Genomic DNA, 17,577 nt, shown 5'->3' with positions numbered 1-17,577 from the left:
GCCTTGAGGCATTCAGGCTTAGGTTTTGGTGGCTTACATAAGCTGCTAAGGCATTAATGCTACCTCAGTCTAATGGCAACATTGTTTAACTCATTTAACAAGTTTGCACCTTCAAGTTTCCTGCCCAGTCGATTATAGGCTACTGTATACCTTCTATAAAGAATTCCTTCTCTCAACTGATAATTCTTGAGTACTTACTATGTACAGACATGGTATGTAATATGTCTCTAACGTTTAATCATAAGTTACTAACCTTACCTCTTACTCCTTGTAAGCCACCATTTATATCTTAAGAAATTTTTCTTTGGGAAGATGAGAGACATTCTTTAACAGTATAATCATTGGTAAGCGTTCCCTTTCTGGTTCCTTCTCTTTCTTTCTCTTGCATGTGCATGCACTTTATTGGCCATGCTCTGAGCTGCGAACTATTAAGGCTGAGTTTGCAGGAGCTGAGTGTTTTTAATCCACTAAACTAATTAACAATTAGGTTAATCTAACACATTTTGTGATGCACAAAATCATTATTGGCTGCATGGTAATTGGGCCTAAATGGTAAGTAGTTCACATAAATGGCTATAATTAGTATCACTTGTACATGGACAAAAACCACACTCTGTGATCTATTACAAAAAAAGATAAAAGGGAACTGAATGGTGCTGAAGTCTGCTCTTTCATGCCCCTTTTAAGTTTCAGGACTCAGTAATGAAAAAGTAACAGCAGTAATAGAGAGGAGCATTATTTAGTGTATACAAGGTGTCAAGCACTGAGTGAAGTATTTAGTATAATTACCATGTGTAATATTCACAATTTCACTCTGTAACTGATGCCATTATGCCACCACTTGAAAATGAGTTGGAGCCACGAGGTGAGAATTATATGCCAAGTAGCAGAGGATGGGATTTGAGCCCAGATTTCTGCGATTCTGGGACCCGACCCATTAAGTACCGTTTTCCTATTTCTGAATCTCTTCCAAAGGGTCACAGATTCCATTTTATTTTATTTATTTAATTGAAGTACAGTTGACTTACGATGTTGTGTTAGTTTCAGGTATATAAGAAAGTGATTCAGTTGTACATGTATACATATATATATATATATTCTTTTTCAGATTCTTTTCCATTATAGGTTATCACAAGATATTGAATACATCGATAGTCCCCTGTGCTATGCAGTAGGTCCTTATTGTTTATTATTCTATATATAATCGTTTGCATCTGCTAGTCCCAAACTCCCAATTCATCCCTCCCCGACTCCCCTCTCCTTTCGTAACCACAAGTTTGTTTTCTGTGCACAGATCCCCTCTCCGGCATAGCGCACCCTCAGATACACTGTTCCTCAGAGGCTTCTTTTGCCCACCTTCTTCCCACACTACTGTTTACAGGGCTAAAGTGTGTGATATTTGAAATGAGAGATGATGGTCTACCAGGAGATGTGCTAGCTCCTGCAATGGTATTAGTGCCTGCAATGCAGGAGACCCAGATCGGATCCCTGGGTTGGGAGGATCTCCTGGAGAAGGGAGTGGCAACCCGCTCCAGTATTCTCATCTGGAGAGTTCCATGGACAGAGGAACCTGGTGGTGGACGGTGGGGATGGGGGGGTGGGTTGCAGAGTCAGACACAACTGAGCAACTAACACTTTCAATTTCTGTCTGTCTCACTCATTCTTCACTTAAGAACCCCAAGAGAGACGTTCGTTTCAGGCAATGCTTGCAAAACCAGGCTGATCAAGGGTTTGACTTCAAACTTCAGTTTCGGCCACTAGTGAATTGGTCTAGAATCTAAACCAGGGGTCAGCAAACAATGGTCCGCAAATCAAATCCAGGTTGTGGCCTCTTTTTGTAAATAACATTTTATTGGAACATAGCCACAGTTACTTGTTTCCTACTGTCTATGAAAGCTTTTGTCCTACATAGTTGAGGAATTGAGTTGAATAGCTGCTTCAGCCCATATGGCCTGAAAAGCCTAAAATGTTTACTAACAGGTCCTTTATGGAAAATGTTTACCAACTCTTGAGCTAGGACATGTGGAAAATTAAACCAAGAGCAAGTACTGTTCTGTCTGTTCATCTTATCACTTCCTATGTAGAATCTCACTTCTTTCATCACCATCATCACTATTATTTTCATAGCTGTCATTAGATTAATCATCTCTACACACATTATCATTTAATCCCTGTAAAAACTCCTTGACATATATGCAGTCATTTCCCCTGTATTATCAATAGTGAAATCAGGGCTTGAGAAATTAAGTAATCTGCCCATGGGAGGGATACTTGCCATAATTAAGGAAAAGGACAGATGGACAGGTGGAGGACAGATGAAGAGAGAATGTTTGTCTCCATGCATAGCCTAGGGAATTCAGGGAGAAGTCAAGAAGAAGCTGGCCCACAGCATCATGATATAGAGAATAGAGAAGATATTAGAGAGGGAGAATATGACTGACAGGCTTTGAGAAGCCCCACGGGCTAGCCATAAGGGAAAAAGAGAATGGGGAGGAATTTGGGGGTATTTTGTTCCGATGTGATATAATCTATGGGAAGAATCCAGCTCATGGAACTACCACAGACTAGGATCACTTGATTACCTGAAAAAGACTACATTCAAGCAGGAGTCAACCTTTATTTTAGCTCAGCAAATAGCTCAAATCCTCAATAGATGGAGACCAAGGAAACAGCCTCCATGTGAGTCACGTGACAAACAATCATTCTTTGGTTGAAAGGGTAGAGAGAAATAATCACGTGCCCATCCTAGAGGCCAGCTTGAGGAATTAATTGCCTCTTCCTTTACAAATAGCACTGATAAAAACAGTTCTGTTGGCTAGGAACAGTTGATTGTGATCAGATAGCCTTCCTCTAACTTAGTGCGATGGCCAGGTTTATGAGTCAAAGGACGGCTTCCCCAGCTCTACGCAGGAAGCTGGCCACTCCACTTGTGTGCAATAGCAGCAGATGAGCCTGACAGCTGGACAAAATGTGAATGGAGAAAGTGAAAGTCACTCAGTCATGTCCGACTTTTTGCGACCCCATGGACTATACAGTCCATGGAATTCTCCAGGCCAGAATACTGGAGTGGGTAGCCTTTCCCTTCTCCAGGGAATCTTCCCAACCCAGGGATCGGACCCAGGTCTCCTGCATTGCAAGTGGATTCTTTACCAGCTGAGCCACAAGGGAGGCCCAAGAATACTGGAGTAGATAGCCTATCCCTTCTCCAATAGATCTTCCCAACCCAGGAATTGAACCAGGGTCTCCTGCATTGCAGGCGGATTCTTAACCAACTGAACTATCAGGGAAGCCCTGTATTCGAATAGTGCTCTACCAGTTAATATACATTGAGACATTACGTAGTTAGGCTGTCTCTATACACCTCTGTTTTCTCTATTATTGTAAGGGTTAAATGAAATAATACAAGTAAAGAACTTAGAAACAAGTAAAGAAAATACCTTATTATTGTTGTTATTATTACTGATGGTAGTAATATAACTGTGCATGCGTGAGTGCTAAGTAGCTTCAGTTGTGTCCAACCCTTTGTGACCCTATGGACTGCAGCCTGCCAGGATCCTCTGTCCACAGGATTCTCCAGGCAAGAATACTAGCGTGGGTTGTCAAGCCCTCCTCAATGGGATCTTCCCAACCCAGGGATCAAACCGTCTTCTCTTACATCTACCTGTATTGGCAGGTGGGTTTTTTTTTTTTTTTTTTTTTTTTTTACCACTAGCGTCACCTGGAAAGCCAGGTATAGCAGTAGTTATCCTAAAAATTAGTTCACTAGTAGCAGGAATATGGGGCTTCCCTGGTGGCTCAGGCAGTAAAGCATCTGCCTGCAGTGCGGGAGACCCGGGTTCGATCCCTGGGTCAGGAAGATCCCCTGGAGAAGGGAATGGCAACCCACTCCAGTACTCTTGCCTGGAAAATTCCATGGACTGAGGAGCCTAGTAGGCTACAGTCCATGGGGTCGCAAAGAGTCGGACACGACTGAGCGACTTCACTTCACTTCACTTAGCAGGAATATAGCAGAAGCAGTAGGCACATATTGCATGTAACAAACTCTAGGACAGTCAAGCTAATAAGTGTCTTTATTGTTTCAGCAACCCTTTCACCAGAAAACCATTGTAAGGCTGTTTATATAATGAATCAAATTCTTGTGTCATGACTCTAACCCACTCAGTGTCTATATGCTGCCTTACACCTCTTACTGACCTAAAAACATGTTATTCTTTGTAGAATAGTGATGTGCAATCAAATATAATGTAGTCTTTTAAATCATAACAGTAGAAAAATTGGAGATACTTTACAGAACAAAAGCGATCCCAAGTGTTTCCAAACAGTTATTTAGCTTTCAAACTCCCACAGAAGGAACTTCCCTGGTGGTGCAGTGAACAGGAATCTGCCTGCCAATGTAGGGGACATTAGTTCAATCCCTGGTCCAGAAAGATTCCACATGTTGAGGAGCAGCTAAACCCATGCGCCACAACTACGAGTCCATGCTCTAGAGCCCAAGAGCTGCAACTACTGAAGCCCTACTGAGCCCATGTGCTGCAACTACTGAAGCCCGCAGAGCTGAAGCCTATGCTCCACAACAAGAGAAACTACCGCAATGAGAAGCCTGCACATTAAATTGAAGAGCAGCCCCCATCCTCGACACATCTAGAGAAAGTCCGCGCGCAGCAATGAAGACCCAGTGCAAAAAAAAAAAAAACTAATTAAAATAAATAAAATTTTTAAAAAGCTGTGTTGTGAGCTGCCCTATAGAGAGGACCATGTGATAAGGACTGTATGTCTCTGACCAACAAAGACCTAAGGTGGTCTGCTCACAGACATTAAAAAAATAAAAATCCCATAGAAGAATATTTCTGAGAAATTTTTGAGTTCACATGGATAGTCCAAATGACAATGAACACTATTTACAAACTGATGAAAATTATGTTTATCTCTTTTTATTTCAGATTTTCCTCAGTGTCATAGTAGGAGCTTTAAATCTTGGCAATGCCTCTTCCTGTTTGGAAGCCTTTGCAGCTGGGCGTGCTGCAGCCGCCAGCATCTTTGAGACAATAGACCGGGTATGTAAAAGCCAAAAGTAACGGCCATTAGCAAGTTGAGGGCGGGGAGAGAAATGAACTTGTGAGGAATTTATCCTCAGTGTTAAAAAATATGAGGAACTATCACAATGCCCTTAATTCAGCAATACTTAATAACTACTGTCATGAGCCAGACCACAGTCTGAGATGGGAGTGCAAGAGTGAAATACAGCAAATAAGGCCCTTCCTCTCATATCATATGGGAAATGGGCATTAATGAAGTAGACATATCCAAATATAGGATAATATTAGAGAGTGATAAGTACAACGGTGCCTCAGATGGTAAAGAATCTGCCTGCAATTCAGGAGACCTGGTTCGATCCTGGGTTGGGAAGATCCCCTGGAGGAGGGCATGGCAACCCACTCCAGTATTCTTGCCTGGAGAATCCCCATGGACAGGGGAGCCTGGCGGACTACAGTCCCTGTGGTTGCAAACAGTTGGATGCCACTGAGCAACTAAGAAACAGCAGCAAGTACAGTAATGTAAATAAAATAGGTCACTGTGATAGCGGTTGGGGTAGGGGAAGGAGACTTTATATTGAGTGACAGTGACACCATTTATGAACTGGGAACCAAAGCAGGTGAGTCAGCCATGCAAAAAAGTACTTGGGAGAGGAGTGATGCCTGGGAGGTAAGAGCAGGGAGCATATTTATGGGAGAGACCTCCAGGTTGGAAAAGGGCTTGGTGAGTGCAAGGAACTAAAACAAAGTCAGTGTGACTGAACAGAGTGAGCAAGAGAGAAGCTGGAGGGATGGGAAGCAGCCAGATCATACTGGGTCTTTAAGACCCAGCTCATAAGATTAGATTAACTTCTAAATGTGACAGAAAGTCTACAGGCTTTGACCCTGGTAGCCTAGCTAAGATTTTCCTGATTAGTCTATTGGAGCACATTGGACCTCAAGATCAGTTCAGTTCAGTTCAATTCAGTCGCTCAGTCATGTCCGACTCTTTGTGACCCCATGAATCATAGCACACCAGTCCTCCCTGTCCATCACCAACTCCCGGAGTCCACCCAAACTCATGCCCATCGAGTCAGTGATGCCTTCCAGTCATCTCATCCTCTGTCGTCCCCTTCTCCTCCTGCCCCCAATCCCTCCCAGCATCAGGGTGTTTTCCAATGAGTCAACTCTTTGCATGAGGTGGCCAAAGTATTGGAGTTTCAGCTTCAGCATCAGTCCGTCCAGTGAACACCCAGGACTGATCTCCTTTAGGATGGATACAATGGTCAAAATCCAAGAGCATCTTCTCTGAGAAGATGCCCAGGACTGTGTCAGAAGCCCTAGAAATCCAGACATACATTGTGGGTCCCTACATTGTAAGTGCTGGTGAGATATAGAGCCTACCTGAGGAAACTGTCCATCACCTTATCTGTTTTATATTCTGGGGTTTCATTTATTGGGCTATAGAAAGATAGTTGAAAACCATGTAGAGCTATCCAAATTATACCTCATTCTTGGCATTGTTGTATGCTCAAATAAGATGTGTCTAAAAGTTCCTTGAAACTATTTTAAAAAATTAAGGCATTTAAAAATTATTATTTTTACTAGAGAATAAAGAAGGGAAAATAGATGACACTGTACCCCCCAAAAGAGGTAGGATGATGAATTTCTCTCACTAGGGTAAGAGAAGGAAGAAGTTGACCCTGAGTGTTCTGATAGCAGGAGATAACCATTACTCTGATCTGATTATCCACCATGGTCAAGTTCTGAATTAGGCTCACTACTAACAGCCATGGAGGTGAAATTCAGCATGTCGATTAAAAGTTGGTGGCATTTGAAGACATCACTTGAGGACATTCAGTTAGTGTCAATCATCATCTACAATAGTCAAATGTAGGGTGCTTTTGGACTTCGACCACTTGAGACTCCTCTACTTCCTCAATGTACAAATGTGTATCATCTGTCAAGTTAGGTTATGGTGACGATCACATAAAAGAAAAAAACATTAAAACACCTGTAGATTGTCTTCTTGGGTATCTTAATATTATAACACTCCATAATAATATCAATATATTATATACTAATATATTAATTACTGATTAATACCATATATTATATTGTGATATTTTCACCATATAAAATATATCACAGTAATATAAAATAAATACTAACTAAATTAAATTAATGTGATAATGTTTTACACAAATTATGTGGTCATTGACAGTTTTAATTATAATTAATTATACATTAATTATGTAAGTTTGGTTATATATAAATCTACATATATGTATAATATATATTTTAATGCAATTATATAGCAATAGTAATTACACAGTAGTAATCTCAACATTAATTTCCCAATAAGTGTTAGTGAACATTATTACTATTATTAATACAATTTCATGTAGAAGCAGCATATCTTTGGCAATGTTTAGCCTGATTGCTGTTCTGTGTTATGAATAAATTTAAACTGAGATGGACAGTAAATGCGTGTTATACATGCTATTGCCTATCCCTTTGACATTCCACTTCAGAAACCCCTCATTGACTGCATGTCAGAAGATGGTTACAAGCTGGATCGAATTAAGGGTGAAATTGAATTCCATAATGTGACCTTCCACTATCCTTCCAGACCAGAGGTGAAGGTACGTGCCAATCTTTTTCCAATTTTCTTCTTTGATGATTCATTTCCAGAACCACAGATTTATTTGTTTTTCTGAAGCATGACTCATTTTCCAGGAGCACAGAGCATGTTTCTCTGGAAGTGTCCTCAGGTCTTGTTCCTTAGGCCACTAACCACATTCCTTGTGCTAATAATAATAATATACTTTGGTAGGAACAGTTTGGTAGCACATTCCGGTTAAGTCAGCTGAGTGACACTCTGTTGAAATGAGCGGCAGGTCCTGTCACTGTGAGCGCAAGCTAAACAAACTGCAAGGCAATCAGAACAAGTATCTCTTAGAGGCTGCAGACGGTAGAACACTGCATGGGTGGGGTATGAAGTGGCAAAGGAAGGCTGTTGTCCGAAATTTTTTACTTCCTATCCATGTTTGCAAGGATCATTAGATCAGTCCTTAGAGGAAAGGTAATTTTGTAATCATTATCACTGTCTTGTACTATTCCACTGTTCTGGGCACAAGGTGAGGAAAATTTACACTATTTCCACACCTAGTGAGCAAGTGTCTTTAAAGGCGATTTGCCCTACAGGAAACGTAGAATCTACTTCTCTAAAAGAACTGGCTTTGGAAGGAGAGGAGACTTACTCCTCGTTTTTAACAGAGTATCTTTAGCCACCCTTTCTTTTCATTTATTTACTTTCAATTGAAAAATAGTTGATGCACAATATTGTACTATTTCAGGTGTACTACATAGCAGTTAGATATTTGCATACATTATGAAATGGTCGCTGTGGTAAGTCTAGTTATCATATGTCCCTATCCAAAATCATTACATATTATTGACCATATTCCGGATGCTGGATATTATGTCCATGTGCCTTATTTATTTTATCACTTCAGGCTTCTACCTCCTTAACCCCTTCACATATTTTCCCCTCTGGCAATCACTCATTTGTTCTCTGTATCTCTGAGTCGGTTTTCATTTTGTTTTGCTTGTTCGCTTATTTTAATTTTTAGATTCTACATATATGTGAGATCACACAGTATCTGCCCTTCTCTGTCTGATATTTCACTTAGCATAATGCTTTCTAGATTCATCCATGTTGTCATAAACAGCAATATTTAATTTTTTATGTCTGAGTAAATTCCTTTATGTGTATGTGTGTATACATATGTGTATATATATACATATATATATGCATCAATAGATAAATGAGTATAGAAGACATATATATATATATATACCACATTTTATTTACTCACTCATCTATTGATCTATTTAAATTTCTTCCATATCTTGGCTTTTGTAAATAAAACTGCAATGAACACTGGTATGCATGTATCTTTTCAAATTAATGTTTCTGTTTTTTTCTGATAAATACACAGAAGTGAAATTTCTGGATCATTTGGCAGTTCCATTTTTAATATTTTGAGGAAACTTTGACTGTTTTCCATAGTTAGCTACCCTTCCTTAATATTTCTATTATCCCCACAGAGGTCATGGAAATACAACTTAATTCTAATACTACATAGTTGAAACATAAGTAAATTTACATATATGCACATACAAACAAATATACATCATACATACATACTTGTATATGTATGTAATATAGGTACATGTATATTCTGATATTTCTGAAGTATATTCTTGATTATAACACACATACATATATAAACATTAAATGTAAAAGTGCCTTGTGAAATATAAATAACAAGGTAGTACTTACTCAGTAAACATTTTTAAATAAATGGCTAAAAATTTACTTTATAATATCTGTTCAGACAGCTGTTCAACAAATACCAGTTGAACTGAAATACATTTATTTCATTTCTGTTTTATCTTCTATTCTCAATGCTAGTAGTTTGCTTTAACAAAGTCTTCTACTGCTAAGTGACTTTCTCCCCTAAGGTAATTGGGACAGTCTCCTTGAGGTATCCTGGCATGTCAGAAAAGTTTTAAATTAGATTTTGGAACATAGTTTTTGAGATGGGCCTGGCTTATTTACTTCAACAGTGTTACCACACATCATTTTATTTGTTGGCTATGGCTATTAGTTTATGACTAAGTAATATGCTAAATGCTAAAACCACATCCTAGCATTGTTTACTAATTTTTCTGGTTATTAATAGAAATCAATGGATGTTGCTATGAGGGCATAAGTAAACACATACACAGTGTCTTAACAAAGTGTTCTAACTTGTAGCCTAACTGATGACAATCTGAACATTGTTCTTTTCTTTGCTCTGCAGATTTTAAATAAACTTAGCACAGTCATTAAATCAGGGGAAGTGACAGCTGTGGTAGGATCCAGTGGAGCTGGGAAAAGCACAGCGCTGCAGCTCATTCAGCGATTCTATGACCCCACTGAAGGCATGGTGTGTATCTTCCAGAAACTTCTTAATACATGGGGATGTGTGCATGGATGCTCAGTCGTGTCCAACTCTGCAACCCCATGGGCAAGCCCACCAGGCTCCTCTGTGCATGGAGTTTTCCAGGCAAGAATATTGGAGTGGGGTGCCATTCCCTCCTCCAGAGGATCTTTCTGACCCAGGGATGGAACCTGTGTCTCCTGCCTCTCCTGCGTCGGCAGACAGTTTCTTTATCAGTGAGCCACCTGGGGATAGTAGGTTGAAAATGGTGATATATTGGTCAAATACAAACACCTAGCAAACACGGACAGCACTTTGACATCTGCATAGTTCAGTTAATGATTTGTTTGGTTTGGTTTTTTGGCTGTAACCTGCCGCAGGTGGGATCTTCCCTGACCAGGGATCAAAGTCTGACTTAATGATTTTTTTTTTACTAAACCAAACGGACTAATTATCTCCATAGTAGTTGTGTTCAATGAATAATCAGTCCATCTGCTCAGTGATGTAGCTGAATGTACAGATACATTCAAAATGGTATTGCTGCCTTTTCAGTGAGGGAAAATTTCCATTTCTTTCTTTGTATTATAACAAAATTGTTATTATTCCTTAAAGTTCTCCAAACATTAAGTATAAGAAAGCTTACATGGCCAGAATTAAGAGAGAACAGTTCTTGATTGTTACCCTGAGATGTTAGGTCTAAAAATAATTACATTATTTTCACAAATTACTTAGTCTCTTTCTCCTTGTGTTTGTCTGACTGTAAATATAGACTGAAACTAAAAAAATATTAATAATTGCTATTTATCACATATTGTATGTCAAGTACTTTATAGAGACCATTACTTATTTTCACAGCAACTTCCAAAGAAAAATATTCTCATTTTACAAATGAGGAAGCAGAGAAGTTGTGAGTTGCCCCAGATTTGAACCCAGATCTGTTGGATGTCAAAGGCTATGCTCTTTTCACTCTGCCTCATAATCATTCTTGTTAACATCTCCTTGATGCCTTGAGATAGAATCATTTGACTGTACATTAAAAGACTTTTTCCATGCAATGAGCTCTATATAATGCAGGTACTGTCAGAGTGACATGACAAATGTGATAAGGTTTTCTTTGTTCACAGACACTTTATTCTTTGATTGGGTATTCTTTGCTACATACCACTATAATTATACTCTGAATATATAGAAATCATGTTTTTTATATAAAATGTTTATATTTTTGCTAATAGTAATGTTTATTTATCCCATTTATAGTTTCAATTGTATTTGAACACCTGAGTGTCATTTGATGAATCAGGCTAGAAAATAAGATTTTATTCTAAAACATACACATATATGCAAGATAGAGACCATTGGTCATTTTCTTTGCATCTTTTGAAGTTCATTTTGACTTCAAGTCAAAAGATAGAAATATTTAAAGTATGATGAATAACTGACTGTACTCTTTATTGAGAAATTAAAGCTTTTTCTATTCTTGGACCAATTGAGCTAAACTAAGTGACCTTTATATCAGCTGTGTTTCTACAATGAATTGTCCTACAGCTATACTTAATTTCAACTTATATTGTCATCCTTATATTAACAACCACATTATAAGAGGAATAGTTTTACACAATCTTGTGGGTCTCATTTTTTCTCCTCATAGATCAAGTACAGCACAGTAGTAGTATTCAGAATCTTGAAGGTTTCCAAGAGAAGTGATGTTGTGGTTTTTGTTCTCTAGGTGACCTTGGATGGCCATGACATTCGCTCTTTTAACATCCAGTGGCTCAGAGCTCAGATTGGGATAGTGGAGCAAGAGCCTGTTCTGTTTTCCACCACCATTGCAGAGAACATTCGCTATGGCAGAACAGACGCAACAATGGAAGATATAGTCCGAGCAGCCAAGGAAGCCAATGCCTACAACTTCATCATGGACCTGCCACAGGTACCCCTAGCCTCTCATTCCAGAGGGAAACCCAGAATTTATAGAGGGAAAAAAATTACATAGTAATATGCATTGCTTTTCATTTGAATTCTAAATTATCAATGTCATGTTTTCATCTTGTGCCTGGAAATGTATTTTGAGTTACCCTCTTTGTCTGAAAATATGTGTAGTTAACACATTAAAATCTACCAAACTGCAGCCCCTCTTTTAGAAGCTTGCTTTAACATACCTACAATTTCCTTATTCCATCTATTTAAACATTTGTCTAAGCAGATGATAAATTTGTCATGTGGTGGTAACTTTCACAATTCTCTTTTGATGTCTGCAGCTGTTACTGTTCTCAAATTTTCTTGTGTTTGGGCTTCTAATACTGTGTCTTCAGTACTATGTCTCACATATTCAAAATTTCCTCATTTATCTTCATTTTATATTATAGCAATGACAAAATCAACTCAGTATTATACTTGTATGGATTTCTTGGCCAATGGTCTGCTAAATCAAAGAAGAATTATTACTACTATTTAACACAAATATAGCGCTTACTACCGTAGAAGGCAATGGCACCCCACTCCAGTACTCTTGCCTGGGAAACCCCATGGACGGAGGAGCCTGGTAGGCTGCAGTCCATGGGGTCGGGAAGAGTCGGATACGACTGAGCGACTTCACTTTCACTTTTCCCTTTCATGCACTGGAGGAGGAAATGACAACCCACTCCAGTGTTCTTGCCTGGAGAATCCCAGGGGCGGGGGAGCCTGGTGGGCTGCCGTCTATGGGGTCACACAGAGTCAGACACACAACTGATGCGGCTTAGCAGCAGCAGCAGTGCTTACTACATGTCAGGTACTTTTCTAAGCACTTCACATCTATTAGTTCATTTAATTCTCCCAATCATCCTGTCAGACAGCTATATTATTATCCCCATCTACAGAAGGAGAATTGAGGTTCCAAGAGGTCAAATCACTTGCTTAAGGCAAGGTTCTCATCCAAGGTAGTCTGGTTCCACAGTCTGTGCTCTAGAATACGTCCTGAGAAGCCTTCCAAAATGCCTGTATGAATAGGATCGCAGATGTGTGTATGATATAGTCTAGTAGTTAAACAATATAAAGCTTCAGAATCAGACCGCCTCTGGACAAATCCCAGCTTCTGCACTTGTAAGATTCGTGAACTTGGGCAAATTACCCCCTCAGACTGCAGCATTACTTTATCCATCCATTAAAGAGAATAGTAGTACCTGCCTCATGGCACATCAGTCAGGACTAAATGAGATGATATGTGTAAAGAGTTCAGAACCACGCTCTCTACATGGTAGGTGCTCAGCTCGTGTTGCTAATGTAAGTGAGATGAGAGACCGACCACATCACCCCCTTGTGAGGTTCCAGTGTACACTGGGCATGCAAGATAGCAACTGTTTGCTGTCCATGGTAGTGATTATAAAGCTACTTTGATCTTTCATTCATAATATATAGACAACTTTAGACTTGTGTTTTTCTGTGTTCAGCTAGAAGAAAGAGACAAGGAATTGACATATGCTTTAGTCCTCTAAAGTGGATTTTCAGGATGTTGATTAACTTTTATTGTGGTGGAAACATTTTACTTGAAGTTGAGTTAAAAAGAAACATGTTTATCATCCAGAATGAAAGAATAAATCAATATCTTTATTTTACACACAAATATTGATTAGATGATAACCTGTTTCAGGAAAGTTTTTTTTTTTTTTTTTTTAAGTGAAAGATGGATGTGTGAAAACTCATGCTTGAGGAGGAAGCTAGAAAGGACTTTTGTGATGAATGGATCACTGTCAGGATCCATCTGATTCTTGCTCTTCATCACTGATGTGGCTTTCTTCCTAGCAATTTGACACTCTTGTTGGAGAAGGAGGAGGCCAGATGAGTGGTGGCCAGAAACAAAGAATAGCCATTGCCAGAGCCCTTGTTCGAAACCCGAAGATCCTGCTTTTGGACATGGCCACCTCGGCACTGGACAATGAGAGTGAAGCCATGGTGCAAGAGGCGCTGAGTAAGGTTTGTTGAAAGTCTAAGTTCCTTTTACAAGTCCGTGTGGAAATTCTTGTGTTGTTGTAGGAAAGGCTTCTGCGAAGAGAGGAGGAAGAGAAAGAGAGACATAGAGAGACGGACTACAGGGGTCATTGTATCTGTTTGGAGAATATTGGCTCACCACAATGTTCCTCACAGTTGAACAGAAGACATATGATTTGCTTCTAAAGGCTGCACATGCAAAATTGTAAATCTTGTTAAGTCTAACTCACAAGATGTGGTTTTAAAAATTTACATTTTGGTTTTAAGATGTTGATTCATAGCAGCAACTGGAGCAACGTGAGATGTGTTTAGTAGCCACTAAGAAAGTATGCTGGCATTTTCTAATGTCTGTTTAGCCTATTTAAGAATCTTCTTGGGGAGCGAGCCTCTGCCTTACTTGTGGATTCTGAGACAGTCCAAACGTCACCGTCAGCTTTGCCTTACAGTCTGTCTCAGTGCACTGTACATCCTCACAGGTTCAGCATGGGCACACAATCATCTCTGTCGCTCACCGCCTATCTACAATTAGAGCTGCAGACGTCATTATTGGTTTTGAACATGGTACAGCGGTGGAAAGAGGCACCCATGAAGAACTGTTAGAAAGAAAAGGCGTTTACTTCACTCTAATAACTTTGCAAAGTCAAGGAGACCAAGCCTTTAATGAAAAAGACATAAAAGGCAAGTGCCTTTTCAGTTATGCTTATACGTTATGTTAAATAGTTAGCATATATGATGCTTTTGGATTTCTATGCATTTTAATATATAGTGTCTTAGTTGTTCTCCTCAAAGCCCTGGGGGACATTACATAGATGATAAAGGAAAGAACAGATGTTCAGGAGGTTTAGTTATTGATCAAGTCATAGGGCTAAACCCAGGTCTCCTGTGGAAGAAACTTCAACTCCATCCCCTTTTTTCCCCTCACACTTTGCAAATAAGAGAGTTTTCCTAGAATGTCCTGCACTCAGTATGAGCTCTCTTCTTGTTGGTTGAGTGAATTAAACAAGGACTAAAAAGTTTTATGCATATTTTCTTCAATGTAGGTAGATACTTCATGTCCTAATGTACTTTCTCCTTTACAATTTGAATTTTCTTTTTTTTTTTTTGGCCGCATCATGTGGCATGTGGGATCCAATTCTCTGACAAGGGATCGAACCCATGCCCCCAGTAGTGGAAGCATGGAGTCTTAACCTCTGGATTTGGTGGTTTACCTAAACCTATGTTAAGCATCCATTACAAACTTTCTCTCCCATATCAAATCTGGATTTGTTAACACTATTGGGTAAAATGACTGTATACATTGAACATGTGATTTATTCTGAAAAGATTTTTTTTTTTAATTTGTTTCATCTACTTTTTTTTTTTTTTTTTTTTTGCCACCTCTAGTGGATTTCTCAGGCTTCCCTAGTGACTCAGACAGTAAAGAATCTGCCTGCAATGCAAGAGTCCTGGGTTTGATCCCTAGGTCAGGAAGATCCCCTGAAGAAGGAAATGGCAACCCACTCCAGTATTCTTGCTGGAGAATTCCATGGCTACAGTCCATGGTGTCAAAAAGAGTTGGACACAATTGAACAACTAATACTTTCACTTTTCTTTTCAGTGGGTTTCTCACAAGATTTTTTTTGTCATTCATATCAACTATAGCTATAGGTATCTATTTCTGTGGTAATATCACATAGGCTATCATTTAATTCAAAAGATTCAAACTTGATGAGTATTTTTAATTTTTTATTGTTAGAATGTGCTGGACAAGTGTTAGCTTTTAGTTATTGCAATAAAGTTAACAGGTTGTTTGAGATCAGATATAGTAACAATATGCTATGCAAATATAGTAAATAATCTTATTTTGCTTTGATTCTGCTTATTGTATACACTAAGGGATCACTCGTGTTGTATTGAATAGGAAAAGATGAAACCGAAGATGCCTTACTTGAGAGAAAACAGACCTTTAGCAGAGGGAGCTACCAGGCTAGCTTAAGGTAAGCTCAGGCAACGGGGCAGATTTTAAAGTTTTCAGATGTTTTCAGGAACCCTCTGCAGGTAAGATCTTCTGGCAATATCTCAGGTACACTTGGAAAACCCTTAAATATAGCCCCAGGTCTTGTGTGATATGAACATGCAAGTGAATCGTTGGTTGCCATATTGACATTTCTGTCTCCAATCCATAGAGGTTTCTTAAATTTGGCTTCTCATTTTATTGAGGGTAGGGGGTCATGATAAAGATGTTCTGTAGTTAAAATGTTATTTATTGAGCTTAGAAAGGGGATTTTTAAAAAAATCTGTGTTTAGACTTGTCTCCCAGAATTAACTGTGGTATGAAGCACTGTCTTTTTTTTCCATTTATTTTTATTAGCTGGAGGCTAATTACAATATTGTAGTAGCTTTTGCCATACATTGACATGAATCAGCCATGGATTTACATGTGTTCCCCATCCCGATCTCCCCTCCAACCTCCCTCTCCATCCCATCCCTCTGGGTCTTCCCAGTGCACCAGCCCCAAGCACTTGTCTCAAGCATCCAACCTTTATCTTTCTGGCTTACTTCACTCTGTATAATAGGCTCCAGTTTCATTCATCTCATTAGAACTGATTCAAATGAATTCTTTTTAATGGCTAAGTAATATTCCATGGCATATATGTACCACAGTTTCCTTATCCATTCGTCTGCTGATGGGCATCTAGGTTGCTTCCATGTCCTGGCTATTATAAACAGTAGTGAAGCGCTGTCTTAAATGGAAGTCAGATTCATGCCTTCAGCTCCATTCTTTAACCTACTGAGCTGCAATTGAATTACAAATATTTCTGCTCCCAGAGTTCCCCATCCAAGGTCAAATCATTCTTTAACTAGATGAAATATGAGATGTGTCATCTAACACTCAAAGCATATTTTCCTAAACATGAACTTTTGAGGGGGGATCATTCTGTGGGTATTGATTTCCAAAGCATATTTTTGGAGCATGCTGTAGCAAGACTATAAATTTAATCTTTCATTATGGTTTAAAAGTTTAAAAAAAATAGTTCCTTTAATGTTAAAGGTCTGTATATTAAGAAAAATTCTGCCCAGGAGTATTTGTGTGTATTTGTGAAAATGTTATTCAAGATCTTTTTTTCTTAAGTTTGGAGACTATTTGTAGGCAATAGACTGACATTTCTCTACCATGTCCCTTATCATTTCTAGGATATTTGATTCAAGACTGTGCTCTAAACAAAGGCTCAATTTATGACTTGCTCATTCAACATAGCTAATTGTTTATTGAAAAATGGTTAAAGAGGCTTAAAACATAATATTCTAGAAACAACTCCAAGTAATTCAAACACAGATTTATTTACTTTTAATATTCAAAGACTAGTTCACTGGGTTTTATGCTTAGGGGTTTTATTTTTCCTTTGAAGGACAAGTCTATTCAGAACATTTCAAGAAATGTTAGTTTCATTGAATTTTTTCAATTTGGAAAGTAATAAAGCAATAGTTCACATGTAAAAGCTATAAAAATTGCTTAAATTGTTAGGTAATTTTTAAAGACATCTGGTATTAATTATTTCACCATGTTTTTTTCTGAATGGAAGAAAAAGATTATAAAGGTCATCAGAATCATGGTCTGAAGGTATGAA

The 17,577-nt window shown here is 38.7% G+C and overlaps 1 protein-coding gene across 2 annotated transcripts in view; it reads left to right on the top strand.

Annotated features, from left to right (window-relative positions):
- Positions 1 to 17,577, top strand: part of ABCB11 (ATP binding cassette subfamily B member 11) — a 79,582-nt gene that overhangs the window by 26,242 nt on the left and 35,763 nt on the right. For both annotated transcript variants that reach the window (XM_065927891.1, XM_065927892.1), the window contains exons 10-16: positions 4,941 to 5,054; positions 7,547 to 7,657; positions 9,884 to 10,009; positions 11,730 to 11,933; positions 13,784 to 13,954; positions 14,446 to 14,647; positions 15,876 to 15,945. In XM_065927891.1, the coding sequence (XP_065783963.1) occupies positions 4,941 to 5,054; positions 7,547 to 7,657; positions 9,884 to 10,009; positions 11,730 to 11,933; positions 13,784 to 13,954; positions 14,446 to 14,647; positions 15,876 to 15,945 (998 nt within the window). The remainder of the gene's footprint in view (positions 1 to 4,940; positions 5,055 to 7,546; positions 7,658 to 9,883; positions 10,010 to 11,729; positions 11,934 to 13,783; positions 13,955 to 14,445; positions 14,648 to 15,875; positions 15,946 to 17,577) is intronic.

Source organism: Muntiacus reevesi, chromosome 3, assembly GCF_963930625.1.
Source record: "Muntiacus reevesi chromosome 3, mMunRee1.1, whole genome shotgun sequence".
NCBI lineage: Eukaryota > Metazoa > Chordata > Mammalia > Artiodactyla > Cervidae > Muntiacus > Muntiacus reevesi.
The sequence above is the reverse complement of the archived record's forward strand: the minus strand, read 5'-3'. Positions and strand labels throughout refer to the sequence as shown.